The sequence below is a fragment of the Stegodyphus dumicola genome, chromosome 7 (assembly GCF_044657685.1).
Source record: "Stegodyphus dumicola isolate Sdum_Otavi_A_Nest chromosome 7, ASM4465768v1".
Lineage (NCBI taxonomy): Eukaryota > Metazoa > Arthropoda > Arachnida > Araneae > Eresidae > Stegodyphus > Stegodyphus dumicola.
This window is the reverse complement of record NC_140774.1, coordinates 19147329-19169567: the sequence shown is the minus strand read 5'-3', so window position 1 is coordinate 19169567 and position 22239 is coordinate 19147329. Positions and strand designations below refer to the sequence as shown.

General features: G+C 33.0%; 1 protein-coding gene across 1 annotated transcript in view; it reads left to right on the top strand.

The window, feature by feature from the left end:
- Window positions 1-22239, top strand: part of LOC118204321 (guanylate cyclase 32E-like) — a 440266-nt gene that overhangs the window by 170906 nt on the left and 247121 nt on the right. Inside the window, exons 2-3 of the mRNA XM_085819935.1 lie at window positions 7745-8164; window positions 18273-18536. Coding sequence (XP_085676061.1) covers window positions 7997-8164; window positions 18273-18536 — 432 coding nt within the window. The 5' untranslated portion in view covers window positions 7745-7996. The remainder of the gene's footprint in view (window positions 1-7744; window positions 8165-18272; window positions 18537-22239) is intronic.

Here is a 22239-nt window from a genome sequence, read left to right as displayed (position 1 = left end):
GTTGGAGGATTACGTTATTCAAAATTCGATGACTCTATGTACCGTTGTTTTATCACAATACGAGAAATATACATACATTTATGCAGATTTTTCATTATTTAATTTCTTCAAATATAATGCAGGACTCTAACATTTTGTGGCAACAGTTTGAAAAGTGAACGGACATTTATGAGTCCGACGCAAAATGCCAAAACGAAACTAATAGTCCTTCGGGATTCAAATCCCTTTGGACTGAAAAAAAAAAAATTGCGTTAGCGGATATCAGTTTGATAGCAGACTGGTAATCTACGAACTCAGCGGAGCATAACAATTCCTCAGGTGAGACATTAAAATGTGAATCGATTCAGAATTTATTTCTTTTAATGTAAATTTCTTTATTTTCATCCTATTTGTGTGTCATTTTAAATCTTCCAAAATATCAATATTCAGTATGCATAAGATGATTTAATAAGTAGCAAAACTCTAGCTTTGGATCTAATTTCAAATGTAAACACTAGAGAAATCAAGGAAAAAGAAATTAAAATTCCCAGTGAATTCATCAGTTCCATAACTGAACATCAAATAATTTATAAATAAGAGTTATTATTTTAAATATTTAAATTATTTGGGTGACATTTTCTCCTGAGTATTCACGAAAGAACAGAAACGTACCTCTGTGTATGTGTATGATCATATGTGATGAGCGTGTAAATGGATTTCGACGCTGTGAAGGCGATGAACATTAACTTAATGGACGTAAGTCTTCCTGAATACGGTTCCGGTTGAGGTATTTGCTCACTTGTGTAAATGCGGTTATTTTAATAGCACAAACGGGATCATTAAACTTCGGGACTGATTTTCAAGGCCATTGCTTCATTACATTCTGAGAAATTTCAGAAACGCATTACGGCATGCCTCCTCAGATAAAATGCTCTCTGTCTTCTTAAGTGAGACCAAATATCGAGCAGAAGAGGTCACTTTATGGGAAGTATGAGTACAGATAACAGCTTATACTTTAGCTTTTAATTTTACAGTTACAATTGCACCGCTATATACGATGCTAATGTACTAAAAAGTATGTGTTGATTTTGCCGTTTTCATATTGAATAATGCGAGTAATATATTTAAGAAAACTTTTCTTTTCTTGTCACAGTTCTCTATCTATATATATTCTTTATTTTTTACTCATTTATTATTATTTTTAAAACTAGTTATCTATATATATTCTCTATTTTTTACTCATTTATTATTATTTTTTAAACTACCTATATATATATATTCTCTATTTCTTACTCATTTATTATTATTTTTTAAACTACCTATCTATATATATTCTCTATTTTTTACTCATTTATTATTATTTTTTAAACTACCTATCTATATATATTCTCTATTTTTTACTCATTTATTATTTTTTTTAAACTAGCTATCTATATATATTCTTTATTTTTTACTCATTTATTGTTATTTTTTAAATTAGCTATCTATACATATTCTTTATTTTTTACTCATTTATTATTATTTTTTAAACTAGCTATCTATATATGTTCTTTATTTTTTACTCATTTATTATTATTTTTTAAACTAGCTGCTTAAAATAACTATTATACAAAAGAAAAAATCTGATGTGGACACCACATGACTTTCTTGTATGGCCGCTTAATTTATACACAGTTTCTGCTGCTCCTTATTTAAATTTATTTCCTCGAATTTCATAAGAAATACATTTCTCATTCAATCAATTCAGTCCTGAGTTTGTGACAAGACAAAAGTGCATAAAAACTCAAAACATCTTCATTAAAAATTCTAGACTATAGAAAAACTTAAATACAGTTTGAAAGAGTTTCAAAAACAATTTTTACACTTAAAATTATAGTTTAGACTTTGAGATTTCCGCCCACCTTTCTGCATGCCTTCGTCGCGTAACGGTAGCACACTGGGCTCGTATTCGAAAGGTCCAGGTTTCCCGGCGAGGCATTGCTCATTTTTCACTTCTTTTGGATAAAAAAATCCTAATAGCTCTACAGTGGCGCCCGAATTGAACGGTGGTGGATGATGATTCTTCACCACCAGGATTTAGCGATTAAGCTTCCTAATCCCCAGTCGCCCTTTAAAAGGGGAAATATATGTGGTATTTTCTCCCTTCTTTCTGCATGCCTTTATGGTGTAGTGGTCAGCACACTCGGTGGGTATTCGAGAGGTCCAGGTTCGAGTCCCGGCGAGGGTATTGCTCATATTTCACTTCTTCAGTATCAAAATAACCTAATGACCCTACAACTTGATAAAATTAGCAATGTAGGATGATTAGTGCAGATAATTTAGTTTGAAAATAATTTTTCTGGACTTCTAGCAATATTTTGTAATAAAACTTCCTTTGATACCATAAGTGTGAAAACTAAATGGATTCATATTATCCTGTCAATTACAAAATTTTTAATTCTGACTCTTGTCTGTGATGTCATTTGCTTGTAGAATGAAGTCTAATGCTGATGAAGAAATTTTCAAGTATAAATTTCAAACACTTAACGCATACTTCTGATGTTCGTTTTGTTCAAACAGTAACGAACTTTTTTAATATTCTTGATACTTTTTTTGTTACACCAATTTGTTCTCAAAGAAGAAATGCAGAAGCAAACAAAAACTGAAATTCTTTTTGAGTTTATGTTTTAATTTTATTCAAAAGTAAAGTTTCATTTTAATGATTTGGCAGCAATAGATATCATTTTCATCTAAGGCAAAAAGTGAAACTGTTTGTATGATTTTCATATATTCCTTTCTTGTATTTTTAACTTCTAAATTTTTGTAATGTTAAATTCTTTTTCAAAGCGTTAGACGAACGCTATATAAAGTCAAATCGTGATATGTTCTTTCTTTTCTATTGTGTTTGTTAATTTCACGAAAAATGTTTTAGAATTCCTTTTTTTTTCTGTTAGGAATAGCCTTAATAGCCTATAAGAGTATGCCATTTTTATTATTGTTTTAGCAACAAATAAAAATCGAGTTTGAGCAAAGGTTGAATGTTCCTTCCATTAAAACCTTTTGAAAAGACCCTTTTAAGTAATTGTGAAAGGAGTTTGGACACAATTTATACATTTTAATGGAGATATAAACATGGAAAAAGAAGAAGGGGACATAAAATTAATCCAAGAAAATGCATCTATAATGTATTCAGCAATGAAGAATAAAGCGAGGTAGTTATGAAATATTTCTTCAGAAATAGAACAAAAGAAACTTTTTGAATGCTTTTCTGACGGGATATAAACTAAGATGAACATTTTTAACATAGATTTCTTAAAGATAAATAAGAGAAATTATTTTAAGGCATTTTAAAATCTTTTTAATGTGATTAATTAAATAAATTTAATTTAATTAAAAAAATTTGTATTCAAATCTAGTATTCAAATCTTATATTACACCCAAAGGAGCATTTTTTTAACGTTTTGTGTGTGACCTTTATTTATTAAATATCATACTCTTCCCACTTAAGCCACATAAAATTAAATTCATCAGCAATATCACAAAATATTTAAAAACAGCATATCTTTAGAATTTCCGATACACAGTCTCGCACGCTGAAGACAAAATGTTTTATTTTCTACAATGTTAAGTATAAGACTTTTATGCAAAGCTTTTATTTAAAAATGAATATGATAGTTAATGCACTAAAAGAGAGAAATAATTTATCATATAGTTTAATGGGAATAATAAATATAATAATTCTATTGGCAGAGTTCGTTTACAATATTGTATCGCGAATCATAAATGTGTCGGGCGCCCATAATAAATTTTAAAAAAACAATGCTTACATATTTGGCAATACAATTAAATTAATAGTTTTCTTCTCTAGGCAAGGGCTTTTAGGAATAAAATTCTCTTGCTAGATCATATAGCGACATCATTTACAAAAGTTTATAAGGTAATTTCTCCCTCCTTCTAGCATGTCTTCGGGCTGTAACGGTAGCACAATCGGTGCGTATTCGAGAGGTCCGGGTTCGATTCTCGGCGAGGGCATTGCTCATTTTTCACGTCTCCTGCATCAAAAAAGCCTAATCACTATACAAATTTTATACTGAAATAGTCTTTTCTACGTTGATTTATGTACTTTCTGGGAAGCAGCACAAATTTTCGATTTCAGCAAAAGTTTAAAAGAATAATATATTCACTTGTTCAAAGAACTGAACTCTTACTTTCTTAATGAAGGAGCAAAATATTTTAAAGAATAAATCAAACAACTGCTGCTTTAAAATCCGCGATTATCATTTTTATCTCAGTCTGAGAAGCAATCGAGGAAGTGCGTCGCACTTTTTGTGTTTTTTAATATTTGGATTTTTTATTATTATTATTATTATTATTATTATTATTATTATTAAGAGTATGCGGTACTTAAAACTTTGAATTTTTACGCAACACTTAGAAATACAGGTAAAAGGAAATTCGAACTATTTCGGTAACGAGACTTTTTGAGATTACGTTGGTCACGAATTTTGAGTTTGAATCTTATTCTTTTAATCTGCGGGAACTAATGATAATGAACAGATTTTAATTCCATTTGGCGTCTGATGTGTTAAAATAAAAAACTAGAAATTCTTGTCATTAACTGCAGTTTCTAGCAAGTTGCAAAAACTGTGGAAAATTTAATCGCAAGGGATTTCATTTTAAATTTTTTAACGTCTTTTTTTCGTCAGCTAATTTTTTGAAGAGGTCTTCAAACACACATAAAAATAATTCAAAAAGATATACTTCGCGAAATGTCGACTAAATTTATCAAAGACCTGAAGTGATGTCACGCAGATTGTGAAGTATCTATCGTACTTCCTTCCGTAATTTTTCCCATTTTTAGCTAATTTTATCGCCCGATAATCAAAAAGGGAAAATTATGGAGTCAAAGAATTTTCGAAGACACCGGTTACAGTAAAAATATAACTAATGAAAAGTAGTCATATGGAAACTACAGATAACTATCACAATGGTATTCCTTTAAGAGAAACCTACAATCCTGTAAAAATACACAGTAATATTAACGTTACAATATCTGATATATTGAGTTGATATTTAATTCAGCCGTGAGTTGGATCGGATATTGGCGGCTCCGTACCGCTACGGGCTGGGCTCAATTACTTTGTGAAGCCCCGGGAATACCTCACATGAATGAGTCATAAACGTCAAGTAGTCTAACAAAATTCGAGATATTTTCAAAAATTCAGAAATTAAGTTACAATTCCCACACAAGCTCCAGTGAGAATTTTTTTTCTTACTTTTCTGTATTCGATGGGGCAAGCAGTAAAATTGTGATATGTTAAATTGTTCGAGAAACTATGTGAAAAAAATAGTCTGATTATTAAAATTAAATAAAAAAATCTAAATTTTGAAAAACATGACTTAATCACGTTTCATTATCATCGAGAAACAATGTACACACAAATTTTCATCTGTCAGGAAATGGCTTTAAAATGGGAGATAAAATTTCGCCCACAGTGAAACATCATAAGTGAACTAAATAAAAGCTTATAATAATTTAAAACAATCTAAAAGCTTTCAGATTTTAAATTTCGTCCAAAGGGGCGTTTTTTAAGATTTTGTGTGATACCTTTATTTATTAAATATCATATTCTTCGTACATAAACCATAAAACTCAGTTCAAGAGCAATATCGCAAAATAATTCTAAAATTAGCATATCTTTACAATTTCCGATACACAGTCTCGAGCACTGGAGATACGAATGTTTTTTTTTTTTCCTCTGAAGCGTTGCCATTTCTTGCTTTGAAATCCTTGAGTTCGTTAATTAAAAATTCATTAAAGTTTTGCAAAATGCGAAATAGATAATAAACAAATTTCCAAATTTGGGCTTCCAGATGCCAATATTCGAGTGGAAGACTACATTATTCAAAATGTGATGCCTCTTGGTACCGTTTGTTTTCACAGTGCCAGAACACATTCATGCAGATTCTTCATTATTGAATTTCTTTAAATATAATGCAGGGCTCTAATATTTGGTGGCAACAATCTGAAAAGTGAAACACCGTTTTGTAGTGGACGACACAAAATGCCAGAAGGGGAATTAATAGCCCTTCTAGGCAAATTGTCCCTTTGGGCAGAGAAACTATCTTATTTTTCAATCGAAATTGACGCAAATGAAGGAAGAAGTCACTTTAAGAGAGGCACTGTAGAATTCTGCGCTCCGTACCGAGCAATTCTTACAAGATTGTCATTGTCCCAAACAAAACTTACCAGCTTTTTAAAAAAATAATTGTATGGCTTGCTTATTAAATCTGTGATTAAAATCTTTTCAATGAATATTTACTTCGTTTTTTTCCTTTTATTTATAACTGCATTTGCATTTGTTTAAATTATACGTAATTTTTTTTTTATAGAAAGTTTACTTTGGGGAACGCTATTTTATTTTGCCGGACGCGCAGTGTATTAATATCGAAACTCCCGCGTTCGCAAGGGTTTCCTGCTGGCCTCGGCAACCTATGACCTGCCGGTCACCGAGTGACCCATTTAATAATATCAAGTTACTGGTTTGTGTTCTGAAAAAAAAGTATATAAGACATCAGAAAGTGTGTTACCTTATTTATTAAATATCACGTTCTTTAAAACCGTAAAATCCAATTCAACAGCAATATCACAAAATATTTAAAGAGAGCATACCTTTAGCATTTCCGATACACAGTCTCGCGCGTTGGAGATAATATTTTTTTCGTACACTGTTGCAATTGCTCGCTTTACAATCGTTGGGTTTGTTAATCAAAAATTCGTTAACGTTTTACAAAATATGAAATAGATAATAAAACAAATTCCATATTAGGCCTTCCAGATGCCCATATTCGGAAGAAGGATTATGTTATTCAAAATTCGATGGCTGTACGTGCCGTTATTTTATCACAGTGCGAGAAACATATATACATTTATGCAGATTCTTCATTATTTAGTTTCTTTAAATACAATGCAGTACTCTAACACTTGGTGGCAACAATTTGGAAAGTGATACACCGTTTATAGTGATTCAACGCAAAATGCCAAAACGAAATTAATGCCTTTTGGGCTGACGCCTTTGGTGTAATAATATATGAAAATAAATATGAAACGAACACTTAGAATACGTAAAAAATATACAAACTGGAAACAAACAACAACATTTTTGTTTGATTATAAAGTTGCAATAACGAACATGCATTTTAAAAAATTATAACATAATTTCAAGAAGAAATCGATAACTTTGGCAACGCCAATCAGTAATCTGTAATTCCAAAAAAATTGGGTTTCCCTTTTTGTTCCTATTCGGTTCAACTTATAAATGCGAAAACTATTTTCGCACGTCAAATTTATTTTAATTACTAATTGGAGCAGCTTAAGTACCGAAAACTCAGATTCATGTATTATTTTTAAGACGACTAGTTATAAGTCAGACTTAAATAAATTGACGTTGCAAGTTAAACGTCAGGGAAGCCATTTATATCGAAAAGAAAAATAAAGTTCATTCAGTTGTGTTTGTTCTCATTATAGTTATAATTTTGATTTTTATATTTAAAGTTTACAGCGAGTTGCAATTATTTTCTTGATAAACTTTATCTTGTTGTTCACCAAAAAAGACGTTTTTAAGATGAAAATACCGCTAACCGGAAACACATATTTCGATTGATTTTGACCTAGCCATGAAAGGTTGAAAACGCCTGGATGTTTTATTTTTCTTTTGTTATGTGACAATTGATTGCTTCTATAATGTGAAATTACTTTCTTATTTTATTTATTTTCTTTTCCTAGGCATCAAATCAGTTCAGGAAGACTTATTGAAATCATACTTCAAGGTAGACGTGTGGAATAACTGTTATACTTTTTCAACTTCAGCAGCTTCCCAAAAATATCAAATGGCCATGGGTTTAGCCTGCACTGAGAGCTAATTGGCGGGTCATTTATTTCGAAAAGTATATTTAAAATGTACGCCCTACATGGGAAGGAACAGTATCTGGAAGGAACGTATGGTGTTTACACGAGTGTAATGAACACTTTCAATGCATGGCCGTGTTGGTTCTGGTAACAAGCCTTGTCCTGGCGTTGGCGGGAGCAGATCTCCAACCTCACCGGACTGTTGTGGATCTGACCCGGTTCAGCTTCCCATTGGAAAAGACCCTCTGCGACACCTCCAAACCCAATGTTACCATTGGATTCCTCAGCTCGTTCAAGGTGAGTAATTCACTAGCATAATTGAATGGTACCCAGTTCGTATCTGGTCTATATCTGGCCTAATAATTTCTATTAACAATATCGTATGTATTGCATATATCTATATATTACTTTTTGTATGATTTTTGCAAATAAGATTTCGGGTTCTCGAAAAGGAAAATTTTGATTGATAATTTGGATGTCAAGTTTTGATTGATCGTGTTTCTGCATGTTTGGATAGAATCACTGATTGAACGATGATACAAACCTTAAATAGGATAGGAGCTAAATATAAAGCTGAAAGTTCTGTGTGCCGCTAGGAAGTAGAATACGACTTATTAAAATTATGGAAACATCAATGGTCTACACGTACTACAGGCAGAAGAACCTTTTATTTATTCCAATTCCTTCAAGAAATTTATTTCCTCCAATCGTGCAATAACCTTTCCTCTTACGTCACATGGTCCTTTTCCAGCATATCTAAATAAATTTGGTCTACATCATACAAACTGGTGCATTTGGAGACAAGAATGTACAATAGATCATTACCTCTTCAATTGTGAAATTACACTCATGTCCATAAATTAAGGATAATTCGGAGTCACGCGGAAATCGAACTGTAAAATAAATGTATCACCTGTAAAATCATGCACACATCTTCAAGAATCATATGCAAATTTCAGGAAGTAACCAGATGACACCGATGGTACTTCACAATGACGAGAGTGTAAGAGAGTGATATATAAGGAATACAAGCAATGAAGTATAATTGTTCGCAGGCGCTTTATAAGCATTTCAGTGCAATAGCCGAATAGTTATGACACAAAGGATGCATTTGGATGATTTTTTACGTGGTAGAATTACCGGCCGTCTGGAATATGGGCGTACCCAACTGGAAGTATCAGACAAACTTGGAATTGCCCAGAGTGTCATCTCCAGGCTTTGGCAACGATTCCAAGATGATGGTAATGTGAGTAGACGTTACAGCACAGGTCGCCCCAGAGTTACAACGCCGAATGAGGACCGGTATTTGGCAGTTGCAGCCAAAAGAAACAGGCGGAGCACAGCCTCAGACCTGTCTCGTCAGTTCTCTTCAGCCACTGGTACTACAATTTCAAGGCTGACCGTGTACAGACGCTTAAGTCAGATTGGTCTATATGCTCGTAGACCTGTCAGATGCGTTCCACTTACTGCAACTCACTGTCGCCTGTGGTTAGCCTGGAGTAGAGAGCATGCATTGTGGACACCGCAACAGTGGGCTTATGTGATGTTTTCCGACGAGTCCAGGTTTAGCTTGCAGTCTGATTCTCGCCGGACTTTCATATGGAGACCTCCAGGTACCTGTTACCACCAAGAAAACATCATTTAACGACACCGTTACGGTGGTGCAGGAGTGCTCGTTTGGGGTGGAATTATTCTGGGTTCCAGAACTGACCTGCATGTTCAAATTGGAACCATGACAAGCCAAATCTATGGGGACGTCATTCTGGAACGATATGTACGTTTGTTTCGGAGCGCCATGGGCGCACAATTTGTGTTTATGGATGACAACGCCCGTCCTCACCGTGCAAACGTCGTAAGCGAATGCCTTCAATCGGAGGATATCATCCGTATGGACTGGCCAGCATTCTCAGCGGACTTGAATCCAGTAGAGCACGTTTGGGATATGCTTGGCCGACGTGTTGCAGCCATGTCAACCTCCTCCTACATGTCTACCGGTACTTCGGAGAGCATTGCTTTTTGTGTAATATCCCCCAAGATCAGATCGATAATTTGATACTCAGCATGCCTAGGCGTTGTACGGACTGTATTGCATCGTCTGGGAGACATACAATGTATTAACAATCATACCAACCATGTAATATTGGTTTTTTGTAAATAGGTTTTTTTGTAATTTGCTCCAAGGAGAAAAAATCGCTAATTTTTTTAATAATATCAAACATATAGCATCTTTTTCTGCTCTTTACCTTTTGTTTAATAAATAAGCTTTATAAATAAGTCAAATTTGTTTTGCTTCTAACTTTTCCTTTGCCTGATTTTGCATTATCCTTAGGACATGAGTGTACAAATAATCTTCACTTCAATTCATACCCTACAATATCAGCTCAACTGTGGTTTAAACAAATTGCGAAAAAACAACAACTTTAGAAATAAACTGAAGACTTTCATCAACTATTTATCCATTAATAGCGATAACCTAAAAGCACCATAATAAAGATCTTATGAAATAATTTATTATAAACCTATCGACTTTTCAACTTATTGAAGTTCTGAAAGAGTCTATGAACTCAACAACTATTATTTACCACTATTGACTTTTGACTAGTGATTATCGACAATGGCTATTGACTATGAATATTAAATATGAACTAATTTATTATAAACCTATTGACTTTTTAATTTACTGAAGTTCTGAAAGAGTCTGTGAACTCAACAACCATAATTTATCACTATTGACTTTTGACTATTGATTATCTACAATGACTATTGATTATGATTATGACTATTGAATATGAACTAATTTATTTTAAGCCTATTTGACTTTTCAATTTATTGAAGTTCTAAGAGAGTCTAAGAACTCAATAACTATTAAGCACTATTCACTTTTAAATACTGACTATCGACAATGACAATAGATTATGACCATTGAATATGAACTAATTTATTATAAGCCTATTTTATTTATTTATTATCAATTTATTGAAGTTCTGAAAGAGTCTATAAACTTAATAACTATAATTTATCACTATTGACTAATATTTATCATTTTTGACTATTGACTATCGACAATGACTATTGAATATTAAATTATATAACTATTGAATCATATTCTACCCATCAAATGCGGACTATTATGAACATAAAATTATTGAATTTTATTCCACTTTCTAAATATGGACTTTTATTCTATCTTCAAAATTTAATTATGTAATGTAAATTCATATGTTACTATTTTTACATATTTATATATTCATTGTAACCATTTATATATTTATATATTTATTCGAATAAATGCCTGGCTGGTGGTGGATAGTATCCCTCAAATACAGCATAAAAGCCGAAAGTTTAAACGTTGGTGTGGCTCCTCCTGTCTCTTCCTGCCACTAGGAAGGGCAGCTTTCCTGCAAACTACGTAAGCAACAGCTTAATTACTTAATCAATGGGGAAAAATCAGAGAAGAACAATCTAGGCCGGTATGAGAGATATAACATAAGAAAGAAAAGCAATGAAAAGTTGGGGAATGGTCAGAGAAAGGAAAAAATAAGGCAAATATCCACAGACTACCCAGTAATAGTTGCTACAGACTGCAAATGAATTATGCACTGCAAGAATGTATATCAACGGTAAAAACTATGTACAGTACAACCTAAAAAGCTATGCAGTTTACATAAATGTGGAGCATCAGTAATGAATATACATGCAGATAAGAGGTTGATAATAAGTTCGTATTAAAAACAAACATAAGCACAGAATTGTGCCGAGCTAAGTGCATGTCCGTGCGCAGGCATTCTGTATGAATAAGTGATGCAGAATACGTAACAGCAGCTATTTATTTTACTGATCGCTGCTGTAATTTTGCTATTATTCTCCATCCACGCTCCTCAATGCTCAGTAGCTGAAATACACAGAGAGGTAGGTACTGTAGATGGACAGAGCCCACTAGCGGTCGAGCGTTAACACTAGTACTTCGTTCCGGGGTTCGAATCCCGGCGAAGGAGCTGGATGTAAGGGAGTTTTCGTGGTTTTTTCCGCGTGTAATGTGTATACCAGCCATTTCTGGGGGGTCGACTGGGTTGAAATTTCCAGAACCGACCATTTTATGGGAGGTGACCCGGGGTTCTGTCCAGCAAACAGGCAAGACCAATGTCTAGACAACGTCGACTTCTGGGGTAAATAAATAGTCTTCACAGGACTAGAGCCATCGTTTATTCGGTGGTATGTTCAGGCTTGGCAAGGACCATACTGGCACAGTTTTATCTGTCCCTTTGTTGTGGGGATGTTGAATTGTCAGACATCTCAGGCTGTCCGAGGGGGATGACTTCCCTTGGTCAACACTTGGGAACCGACGATGTCTGACTTTGGGTGTTGACTTGTGATTTTCTAAGCGTTGCGATTTATATTTCATAGACTTTAAGGTATTTGAAGTCCCCCGTGTGTCGACCTCGGGGAGTGCCGGCCTTTCGGATAGCCTCTGGAGGTTAGGGCCTTTAATAAACCGTGTTAACGCAGCCTCGAGCTTGTTAGGTCTGGGAACCCCTTCTTCTGATGTTCTGTGTATACGAGCCAATTTCTCTTAGAAAGTCCTCCACGAAGTGATACTTTCCTTAGGCACATAGCTCGGCGGGTGTACTGCATTGCCAGGGACCATCCTCTTTAATGCTGAAACGATACACATAACGTGTGAACGGGTAGTATAACCTGTAAGGAATGAACAGAATGGAAACGTCTAAGATAATCGATAATAGGTCAAAAATAGGTTTCCAGAAATCGCGTTTGTTGAAAAATCGCCTGTCGGCAAGGCCTGTTAGGAACGAAACTGCCCATATCTCGTGTTCTAACTGAGTTATTTTTACATTTTTGGGGTTCTCACACACAGAATTTAAGAGATTTCGAATTCTGTGTAACAAATAAACACTTGAATACAAGACATGTGACCAAAAAATATATTAAAAACAAAATAAAGCGAACAATTACCAACAAAAAAAAATAAATAAATAACTAAATAAAACAATAGAAATCACCTAAGCACTATCAGAAAAACAAATTGACTACTAGAAATGATTCAGATATTTGCAAAATTTACAATATTCACGCGTTCACGTTTACTAGATCTAATTCGCTTGAAAGTAAAACGTCGACGTCTAGTTTTTCCCGTTTCTTGAAAATGTAATGATTCAATATGTTTTGTTAACAACCGTTGCGCATCATAAATGCATTTCTTCAGTAATTGATCTATTATTCTATAAATTAAAAAGCGGAAAATTTATAATCCTTTCTAGTTATGTATTAGTTGTGTATCTCCGCTTCTTACCCAATAGCATTTTTCCTAGAAATGGTAGAGTATATGTACATCTTTGGTTGCTAAACTTTTAGGGCAATACTGTACCGCGAAATGTTTATAGCAAATCATACGGTGTCAGTTTTTCATGGAATAGTTAAGGTAATGAGGCCCAGAAGCATCGCGAGTTATTTCGAAACTTTTCTGCGAATTTTCATCTCCCCCCCCCACACACACACACCTTGTAAAATCATTATTCGCTTTTTCTTTAGACATTCCAGTCACGCGTTTTGTATAGTGCAAAAAGTAAAACTATTCGGAAGAAAGTATTTCAATATGATATTTTTTCCCTTAAATTTGGGCACAATGCTAGAGAAATTCAGTGGCGCTTTCTATTTCTTGCATGCTAAAACATACTGTACATGTACTGAAAATATAGAATGAAAAGAGTAAAATTTACAATATAACACGGTAACGATTTTTGTCATCAGTCATCCGTAAAACCTTGTGTTGCCATTCTGCAGAATACAAAATATTTATGTTAAATTTAATCACAAACAGTTTTATCAGTTTAAAACAGTTTTATCTTTCACTCGGCAGAGTTTTTGTCATTAAACAAAGCATCATATATTTAATTTTTCATTCAAATATATTCTGTTTTTAATTAACAAATAAACGGCAATAAACGCAGATTCGTTTCAGTCCCTATTAATTATCAAATAAACACGTGAAAGGACCCTAACTTGTCTTATTAAATTATATTAACTTGTCTTATTGTCTTATTATATTATTCTGTATACACATTAAGAAAAATAGCCGTTTGTGTGTGTGGTAATTGGTATAAATCTGAAATTTTGCACACTTATGGCCTTCAATACAACAGGAAGATAACTGAATTCATAAGATTTCGAAAAACCTCTCCACTGGGGCCACGATAGGGCATTTATCTTAGAAAGGTGCGCTCACATCACCCATCTTAAATTCGCGTTGTCGTTGTTGCGTTCCCGTTATCAATGGAAATCATGCATGTTGAACAAGGGATTTATACTTTCTTTACAAAAAACTATACCATTTCAATTTTGAAATCACGTCACCCATCTTAGGCATGTGTCGCCACTGCTGCTTTTCTGCTACCAGTTCTAACTAAAACCGTCAGATTACCCACGTTCGATCACTATTTTGAAGAGCTTACAACTTTCCGTAACTGTCAGAACGTTTAAAGCAGAATTTAAGTGCGTTTTCCTATTAATTTTCCCCGAATATTTTGAATATAGTGGAGGAATCAGCTAAAGTGTATGGTGATTTAGCGACAGCTCGTTTCCGAAAAAGACATAATCGATAACAATGCAAATATCAGTTCTTACTAAACTCATTACATGTTTCCATGTCAGTTATTAGAAAAAATGCGGTGACATGACAGCCTTGAAAGAGCTCATCTTCTTCAATGCTAATACAATAAAACTCAAACTTTAAGCCAAGTACACGACTGCCGCCGCCAGTAAAACATTTCAGGCAAGTTTCTATAGTTTAAAAGATTAAATCTTTAGCGTCTAAAATAACCGAATTAATTTGACACACGAATATTAATAGCAATTTATGGTTTCATAGCCTGCCTCGTTACTAAATTAACTGCAAATGAATAGATTTTAGTTAAGTTCATTTTCTTTTGATCATAGTTAAAAGACTGCGCCTTTTAATGGAAAAGTTCGACTCTTTTTTAGGTTGACTGACCCGTTGATTGAATATGCATTAAGGAAAAGATATCACAAGTCTTTTTTGCGATTTGATTGAGTCAGAAAATATTATTATAATTTTTTTTTATGTTACTACTTAAATTCTAATTTCCGATCCAATGCAAATTTTTATGTAAGTCATTCAATCCCTGAGAGGAGTGAAGATGGCAGTTAGTAACATTAGAAGAAAAAAATTGCCGAATCGTTTAAATCTTGTTATCAAGGTTGCATTATATTATGTTCTGTTTGTCGTTAGATTATGTAAATGTAGCTTATTGAATTTTTCATTTTCTGCGAAGCTGCAAATTTTTCATTTGCTCTGCCATTACTTTTTATCACCATTGTGTACTCTCGATTGAACATCTACATTGCACACAAACTTAGCTGTTTCATTAGCAATGTACGAATTAGTTTGTTATTTTTTAAAGATAATTCCTTTTTTTTAATTTCATTTTAGTATACTTAATTCCCTGCCGGTTACTAATTATTTGTATTAACCTTTTCCCGGGGGTTGGGACATATGTGTCCCGAACTAAGTATACAGCAACTGGGGTTTCGGCACAGTTTGTCATTGATGGCAGGGGGTAGGAATTCTAGCGCTTCAGGCTTGATGACTATTTTATGACACCCCGTAGAGTGCGTTCTTTTGTGGGATTCCGCTAATGGATTGGGGAAAATTGTCCATGTTTTGAATTAACATGTTTTGTTGGCAAATTTGGTATCTTCTAGAAAATATTTTGTTGAGAGGAGAAAATAAAAAGAATAATTTGTTACTTCGATTCGCAAGCGTTTGCGTTTTCAGGCTTTTTCCTGTGCAAATATGGCTTGAAGGTCAAATATCAAAGAAATTTGTTTTTGGAAGTTCGGCTGTTAAAATTCTTCGAAAATTATTTTAAAAGCTTGAATGTTTTTAAAAATGCATAATTTATGCAGTTATCTCTGATTAAATTCTTTTTAATTTGGTTTCAATTCAAATTTGAAATTGTCTTCGTTTCATTTTTTCATAAGTGTTTTTATCACTTTATTCCAGTTTTTAATGTGCATTTTAAGGCAGTGTGATAAATATAAATGTTTCAGGTGATGAAAATTAATTTTAATGTTATTAATAATTCCATACATTTCACGACTACTGCTTACTTGAGTGAAAATTTGGTTTATATGTTCTAAATGATAACTAGCGTACGGGCGGATAATATTTTTTAACTCTGATAATTTAACTTCCAGTGAACGGATTGACTGCATGAACTTTTCTTGGTCTCTCACATATATAAAGGGTATATCATCCAATTTCCTTTGAAGGCGTTCTACGATAGCCCCTTTCGCTTAGGTAGATAACACTTTCTTTAATCCGACAAACAAAAATAAAATTATATTCGAAATAAGAAAGCTGAACTTATGAGCGTTTCATAACTATGTTTAGAAACCCTTCCTTTCATGAATAATTATGATGACAAAATGAATTTTAATTGTGCAGCAAATGAAATACAAATTTTTACTAAAGCAATTATTATGGAACATTTTCTAATTCAGAATTAAAATAAGTTCGGAAACTTATTAATTAATCTGTTGTTATATGTTTGCGTCTATAATGTCATATCTATATCAATTCGTTCAAAAGTTAGACACCGTTTAGGTTAATTGAATATGGGAAAGCACACAAAGGCTGCCTACCTAAGGAAAAAGATGCCTTCGTGGAGATCTTTTAGAGGAAATTGGCTCGTAGTCACGTTTCGCACGGGGAAAACAACGGAAATCGACCATGCAGCCAGCTCCATACCACCTACCATGCGACGTCAGGAGGCTGACGTCGAACTAACAGCATTCAGCGGCCACTCAGTTGCTAGTAGTGTTCAGAAAGTAATTAATTTTATATAAAAATTGCATTTTGGAGGGAATCATATAAGATATATTGAAATACTAAGCATGTATACAGGAATTCAGATGTGTACCACTTTTTAGTTCTCTGAATTTAATCCTCAGTGCGAATCTTCATTAATATTCATCAACTCAGCACGAATCTTCATTCCCAGTTTCATTACTCCCAAAAAAAGAAACTGTAAATAGCTTGAGGTTTGAAAATTTAGCATAACAGTTCGATACCTCAAAGGTGATTTTAGCATTCTGTAAATGTAGATCATAAAAAACTGAAGAAATATTTCGCTATTCGACAAATATGTTTACTGTCTAAAATATCAATGCGTTCCTGTATATGCAATTTTGTATTCAAAGGAAAAATGGTGTAGCAATATAAATCATCGAACAACTATCATACAAAGTAATATCTATCAACAAAATAATATCTTATATCGCTAAGTGATAAAACAAAATTCTTGTTACTGAATACATTAAAACTCAACAAAGATTTTATTTTCTAAACTCCAGAGTTTACATCTGCATTTCTTTCTTGAACCAAAAACTATGAAGCGGTTAAAAAAATTAAACATCTTAAATAACTTCAAATTTATTTTTTGAATATTTAAAATGTATACAGATAGTGCTTTATTATTATTTATTATTATAAAATGAAGAAAAATTTATTATGAAAAATTATTAGTTTCACAGCTAGTACTGCAGTGAACTCAGTTGCACAAATCTCTATATTTTTCTTTGTCACATATATATTATAGTATACAAAATGTGTTAATTTGCAGTTTACACTATCAATAGGATAATAGTCAGTTGCTAAAAATTAAATTTTAAGTTGTATAAAATTATATATTAATTTGAACTGCGCAGAACATTGGCATCGTTATTCGTACATGATTTAAGGGCAAACTGCATTTATAGTGCTCCGGAAATTTGACTATTACGGTTTTCAGGAACCGACTATTTATATTTACCGTTCTGCTTGTTAAGGTGATAAAATTATAACTTAAAAAATATTTATGGTAACTTACTTTTCAGCGTAGAAGAACACTCCATGTAAACATGATTTAATGTACTCATTTTTACATTTTTTATAAATGAAGTAATTATCAGATCAAGGAAAGAATTCATAAATAAATATTAATAATCAAAACATGGTAAAGCAGCTAGCAAAAGAATATCCTGAAGATAACGATAACATATGAGTTAATTAATGGATGGAATAATAATTAAAGATGAAATGTAAATTTCATAACTAATTAAAAATAAACGAAGTTTCCGAATTTTCAAGACATCTACCACAGCACAAGCTTGTTTGTTTACATTAGCAGTTCTTACATCACGTGACCTTCGACGTCACCGGATTGTATCTCACTGAGGCGTTTTGAAAGTTTCGATATCATAGTGATACTGCAAATTTAATAGTCAGCTGCCTGTCTTACATGAACGATATAAATCCATCATTTTTCACGTGTTTAATTTGTAGAACGTGATTCCAGGACTAAATTAAAATATTCTTATTTCTTTTCAGGATATAGGTAAATTGATAGCTGGGGCCGTTCCCTTGGCTGTTGACATGGTAAACGTAGATCCTGAGTTGTTGCCAGATCATAACCTGAGATTCATCTTCCACAATAGTGGCTCACCTGACTCATCGCATTACGAAAGCCCAATGTCCATACGAAAAATGACCCAGATGAAGCAAGAAGGAGTTGTGGCTTTCATAGGCTTGGATCAGGGTTGCGAACATGAAGCTCTCGTTGCTGCGGCTTGGGACATGCCTATGATTTCATACGTAAGTCTTTTATTTATAACATTTATTAAAGGAAATTTCCCGTATGCCGTGCCGTTTAGAAAATGAGAAATGCCAGAATATTTCGAACAAATCTGTTATACATGAACTATTAATTGTTTTAGTATCTTTAAAGCTTGATTTTTTAAGCACGATTGGGTTTAAAACGTAAAAAATTCTCGAAGAAATGCAGGTTAAAATTTAGCCATATGCGCTTGAAATGAGCTGTCCAGATGGGAAAGAGGTTAGTGGAGAAGACATGGATGTAAATTGTCTGTTCCTTCACTATGCACTGTGGGCAAAATTTTTAATGTTTTAAAACTAGCATTTTAAGCATTAATTATTTTTCCCTGTAAAATTTAAAGAAGTATGAAAAGATTTTGAGTAAGATATAAATATATAATATGATAAAATAATATAATAAACTAATACATCCTTGATTTTTAAAGAAATTTTGTAATATAGTATATTACAGGTATTTAGTATTGTTGCTTTCTACCGGTTCGTGGATTTGGATTGATTGATGGCAATAACTGGATGAAGAATCAAAACACAATTTATTCGTCAATATTACACAGGACAGTTTTAAAGACGAGTTACAGTCATCAGAAAACTACGATAAATACATTGAAACAACCAGCAACACAGTCTTCGGGCTCTCAGGCTATAACGGTGAAGACAGCTTCACGACAAAGCAGTGAAGTACAGCTCCCGACTCGGCCGATAGCTCCTGAGCTAATCTTTAAACTCAAAACACTGCTACTGAACTCATCACACTCAAGATACTCTTCACGATAAAATGCTGCTCCGCGTACAGGCAGGGTTTATATAGCTTTTGACTTGCCTTTGAGAATATTCTGACACAAACCGGTAAGAATACGTTCTAGAATGTTCTCGCTCCGCCTATGGCATATCGTCAATTTTGTCGCTAAATAGGCGATTTCGCTTCAAATCTGGCAACTCTGCTTTTTCTTGCCATTTTCTGGCAATCACCGCTTGTTTATAAAGCACAAACCGGCAATAAAACCAATCTACAAAGTTGTCAACAAACTCAAGGGAATGGGCCAAGATGTGTGCTCTCCTCATTAACCAAAATTCGCAAGGCATGATACATTAATTAAGTCAGCACATAGTTCCACATCCGCAATCACATACGTCTACTCCTAAAATTTACTTAAGTCCCTATTACAGACACTTATCAAATAATGTGTAGTCAAATGTTTCCAGCATGTATTTTAAAGTTTCCTCTTCTGTATATGCATAATACTTAATGTTTTTTACCTATGAGCCTGTATTTTAATCCTATTATTTTGTAACTGTATTTTTGTATCTGTATTTTTAATTTGTATTTTTATTTGAATTTTATTATGAATACGCAAAATTACCGTAGCAAATTGCAACAGCAAATGTCAAAACAGTAAAACAAATGCAATCTGCGATTGTATGGCGTGCAAATGCTCTTGTTAACATCCTAAAAAGCTCCCAAGGCGGCCTCTTGAGGCCTCAGAGAGTTGTTCCTGGTTAGTGGAGGACGCGGAACACATACCTGTTTACATGCGTTAGACATGAAGCGTCTCCGTCCCCCGTTACCAACCAACTAACCCTAAACCCGCTTAGAGTTAAAGCTATCTGGCATTTTGCAACAATATTGTTTCTTACGTTCGATTCAGCTTAGAAGAAGAAAACTCGTTTTTGATTTTTCGTGAGAATATGTTAAATATTTTTTACGAAGAACTTTTAGCATTCGGATGGAAACAGCATTCATTTTCGCATGATGCATTGGTCTAAATTAAAGGAGTTTTGTTTATCTTCTTAATATTTTACAGTTTACTAATCTACCAAACCTGCAAAAGGGAATTTCAAACCTAAGGTAATGCATAAATATTTTCCTGACGAGAAAGTAATTTGTAGAAATGTCCTTTGACATCTTCACATATCAGTGACTATCATTAGCTTCATTTGTATACGGCCGTTAAAATTTTAAGGTAATTTGATCATATGGGAATACTTTTCTTTCGTCTGTCTGAAAGCTGTTATTATATAAGTGAAAAATATTTTATTCAAATGCATTTTATGGAACTCAAATGCATTCTCGTCTAAAAATACAAAATATTTAATAATTTAGTGAAAGCTGTGTTAAAAGCAAACATTTCATAATAAAAAAATGCCTTTTTTAATTTATTTCTTAAATTGAGAACATGAATCAAATTATGTAATAAATGTTTAATCCAATAATTTTGTAGACAGCTTTAGAAATATACATGACATTCTCCTTTTCATGATTGAGCACACGCTAAATAAACGGGAATTCAAGTTTCAATTATTTTAATTTTATAAAAAGAAACAAATTTTCAAGATTTATATGAAAAGGAAATAAAATATTTCTAGGCACAGAAAATGACGAAATGTTTGGCTTTCAAATATTTGTTCAATAGCGTGTAGACTAGTTCTTTTTTGTGAAGAAAAGATTTATGCATAATTGTTACTTAGCTCGCAGAATAAATATTTCAAATATGGTGTTTTTTATCAAAGTTTCAAAAATATGATTTCATAATATTAAAGCTGATTTAAAAATTTTAAGTTATAGATTTTTTATGCAACCGTTATTCAGAAATTTTATGAAGGAAATTCCAGTTGAATAATGTTTCTTAGAAACTTATAATAGTATATATCAGTATTAGTTGTAACGAAATATAATTACTGTACAAAAAATAACTTTTTAATAGTTACCTTCTAAATGTATTAAACTTTATGGTTTTAAATAATTCTAAACAGAACAATAATGACTAAAATTTATATATTGCGTTATCCTTAAAAGTATTATTGGATTAACTTTTAAACATAGCGATGTAATAAAAATTGGTTATTAAAGTTTTGTGCACGCAGTAAGGAAAAGTAGTAATACGAATTTTGTATATAGAAAGATGATTTTAGTGCAGTTATATGTGAAACTGTTGTATTTTTCTGTGTAATGTAACGCGAAACCAATTTTAAGAGAATGCTATGCCAGAAAAGTAAGAATACACGGATAAGCGCATTTAATATTGAATAAATGGGTATCTCAGTAATTTGGCGAGATATCGCCAAGCTGATAACGTTTTGGCGAGTTGTTTTGTCACCAAATTTGGCGTTATTTGGTTCAGTCAATGTGTCACCGTAATATATACTGAAATTGAATAAATGTAATTGATCATTATGTTAGTTATAGCTGTAATTCTACCTTCATATTGCTTTCCAGTAATTTCGAGAAGCAGAAAGTACTAGAAATATCTCGGCCACCGTTTTAAAACTATTTAAAGCCGAAGAGAAAGCATCTGCTCTCAATTGCTTAGTTATCGTTGTTGCGAATCTTTGGTTCCGCGTGAACTGTATATCCGAGCTAGCTTTTTCTTTAGATGTGCTTTGCATTGCGTTGTGTTTAACGTTCTTAGTAGTGTGAAGTGTAAATACTGATAATACTCTGTGATACTGTAAACACTTGTATGAGTTTTTCTGTGAAAAAATCCGAAGTGTTTCTTCAAAGCTCTGAAGACAGGTTAATAAACATCGGACCTGTGTGCATTCAATCTATTGCGAACCCTTAAGCACGCAATAGCAGCTTTTTTAATTAGTTATTAGGTGAAAATCACTTTTCACATTAGTTTTTCTTACCGGGTGAAAAATCAAGTTTAAATTATATTTGCTTAAATGCAGTAAAAGTTCAGTT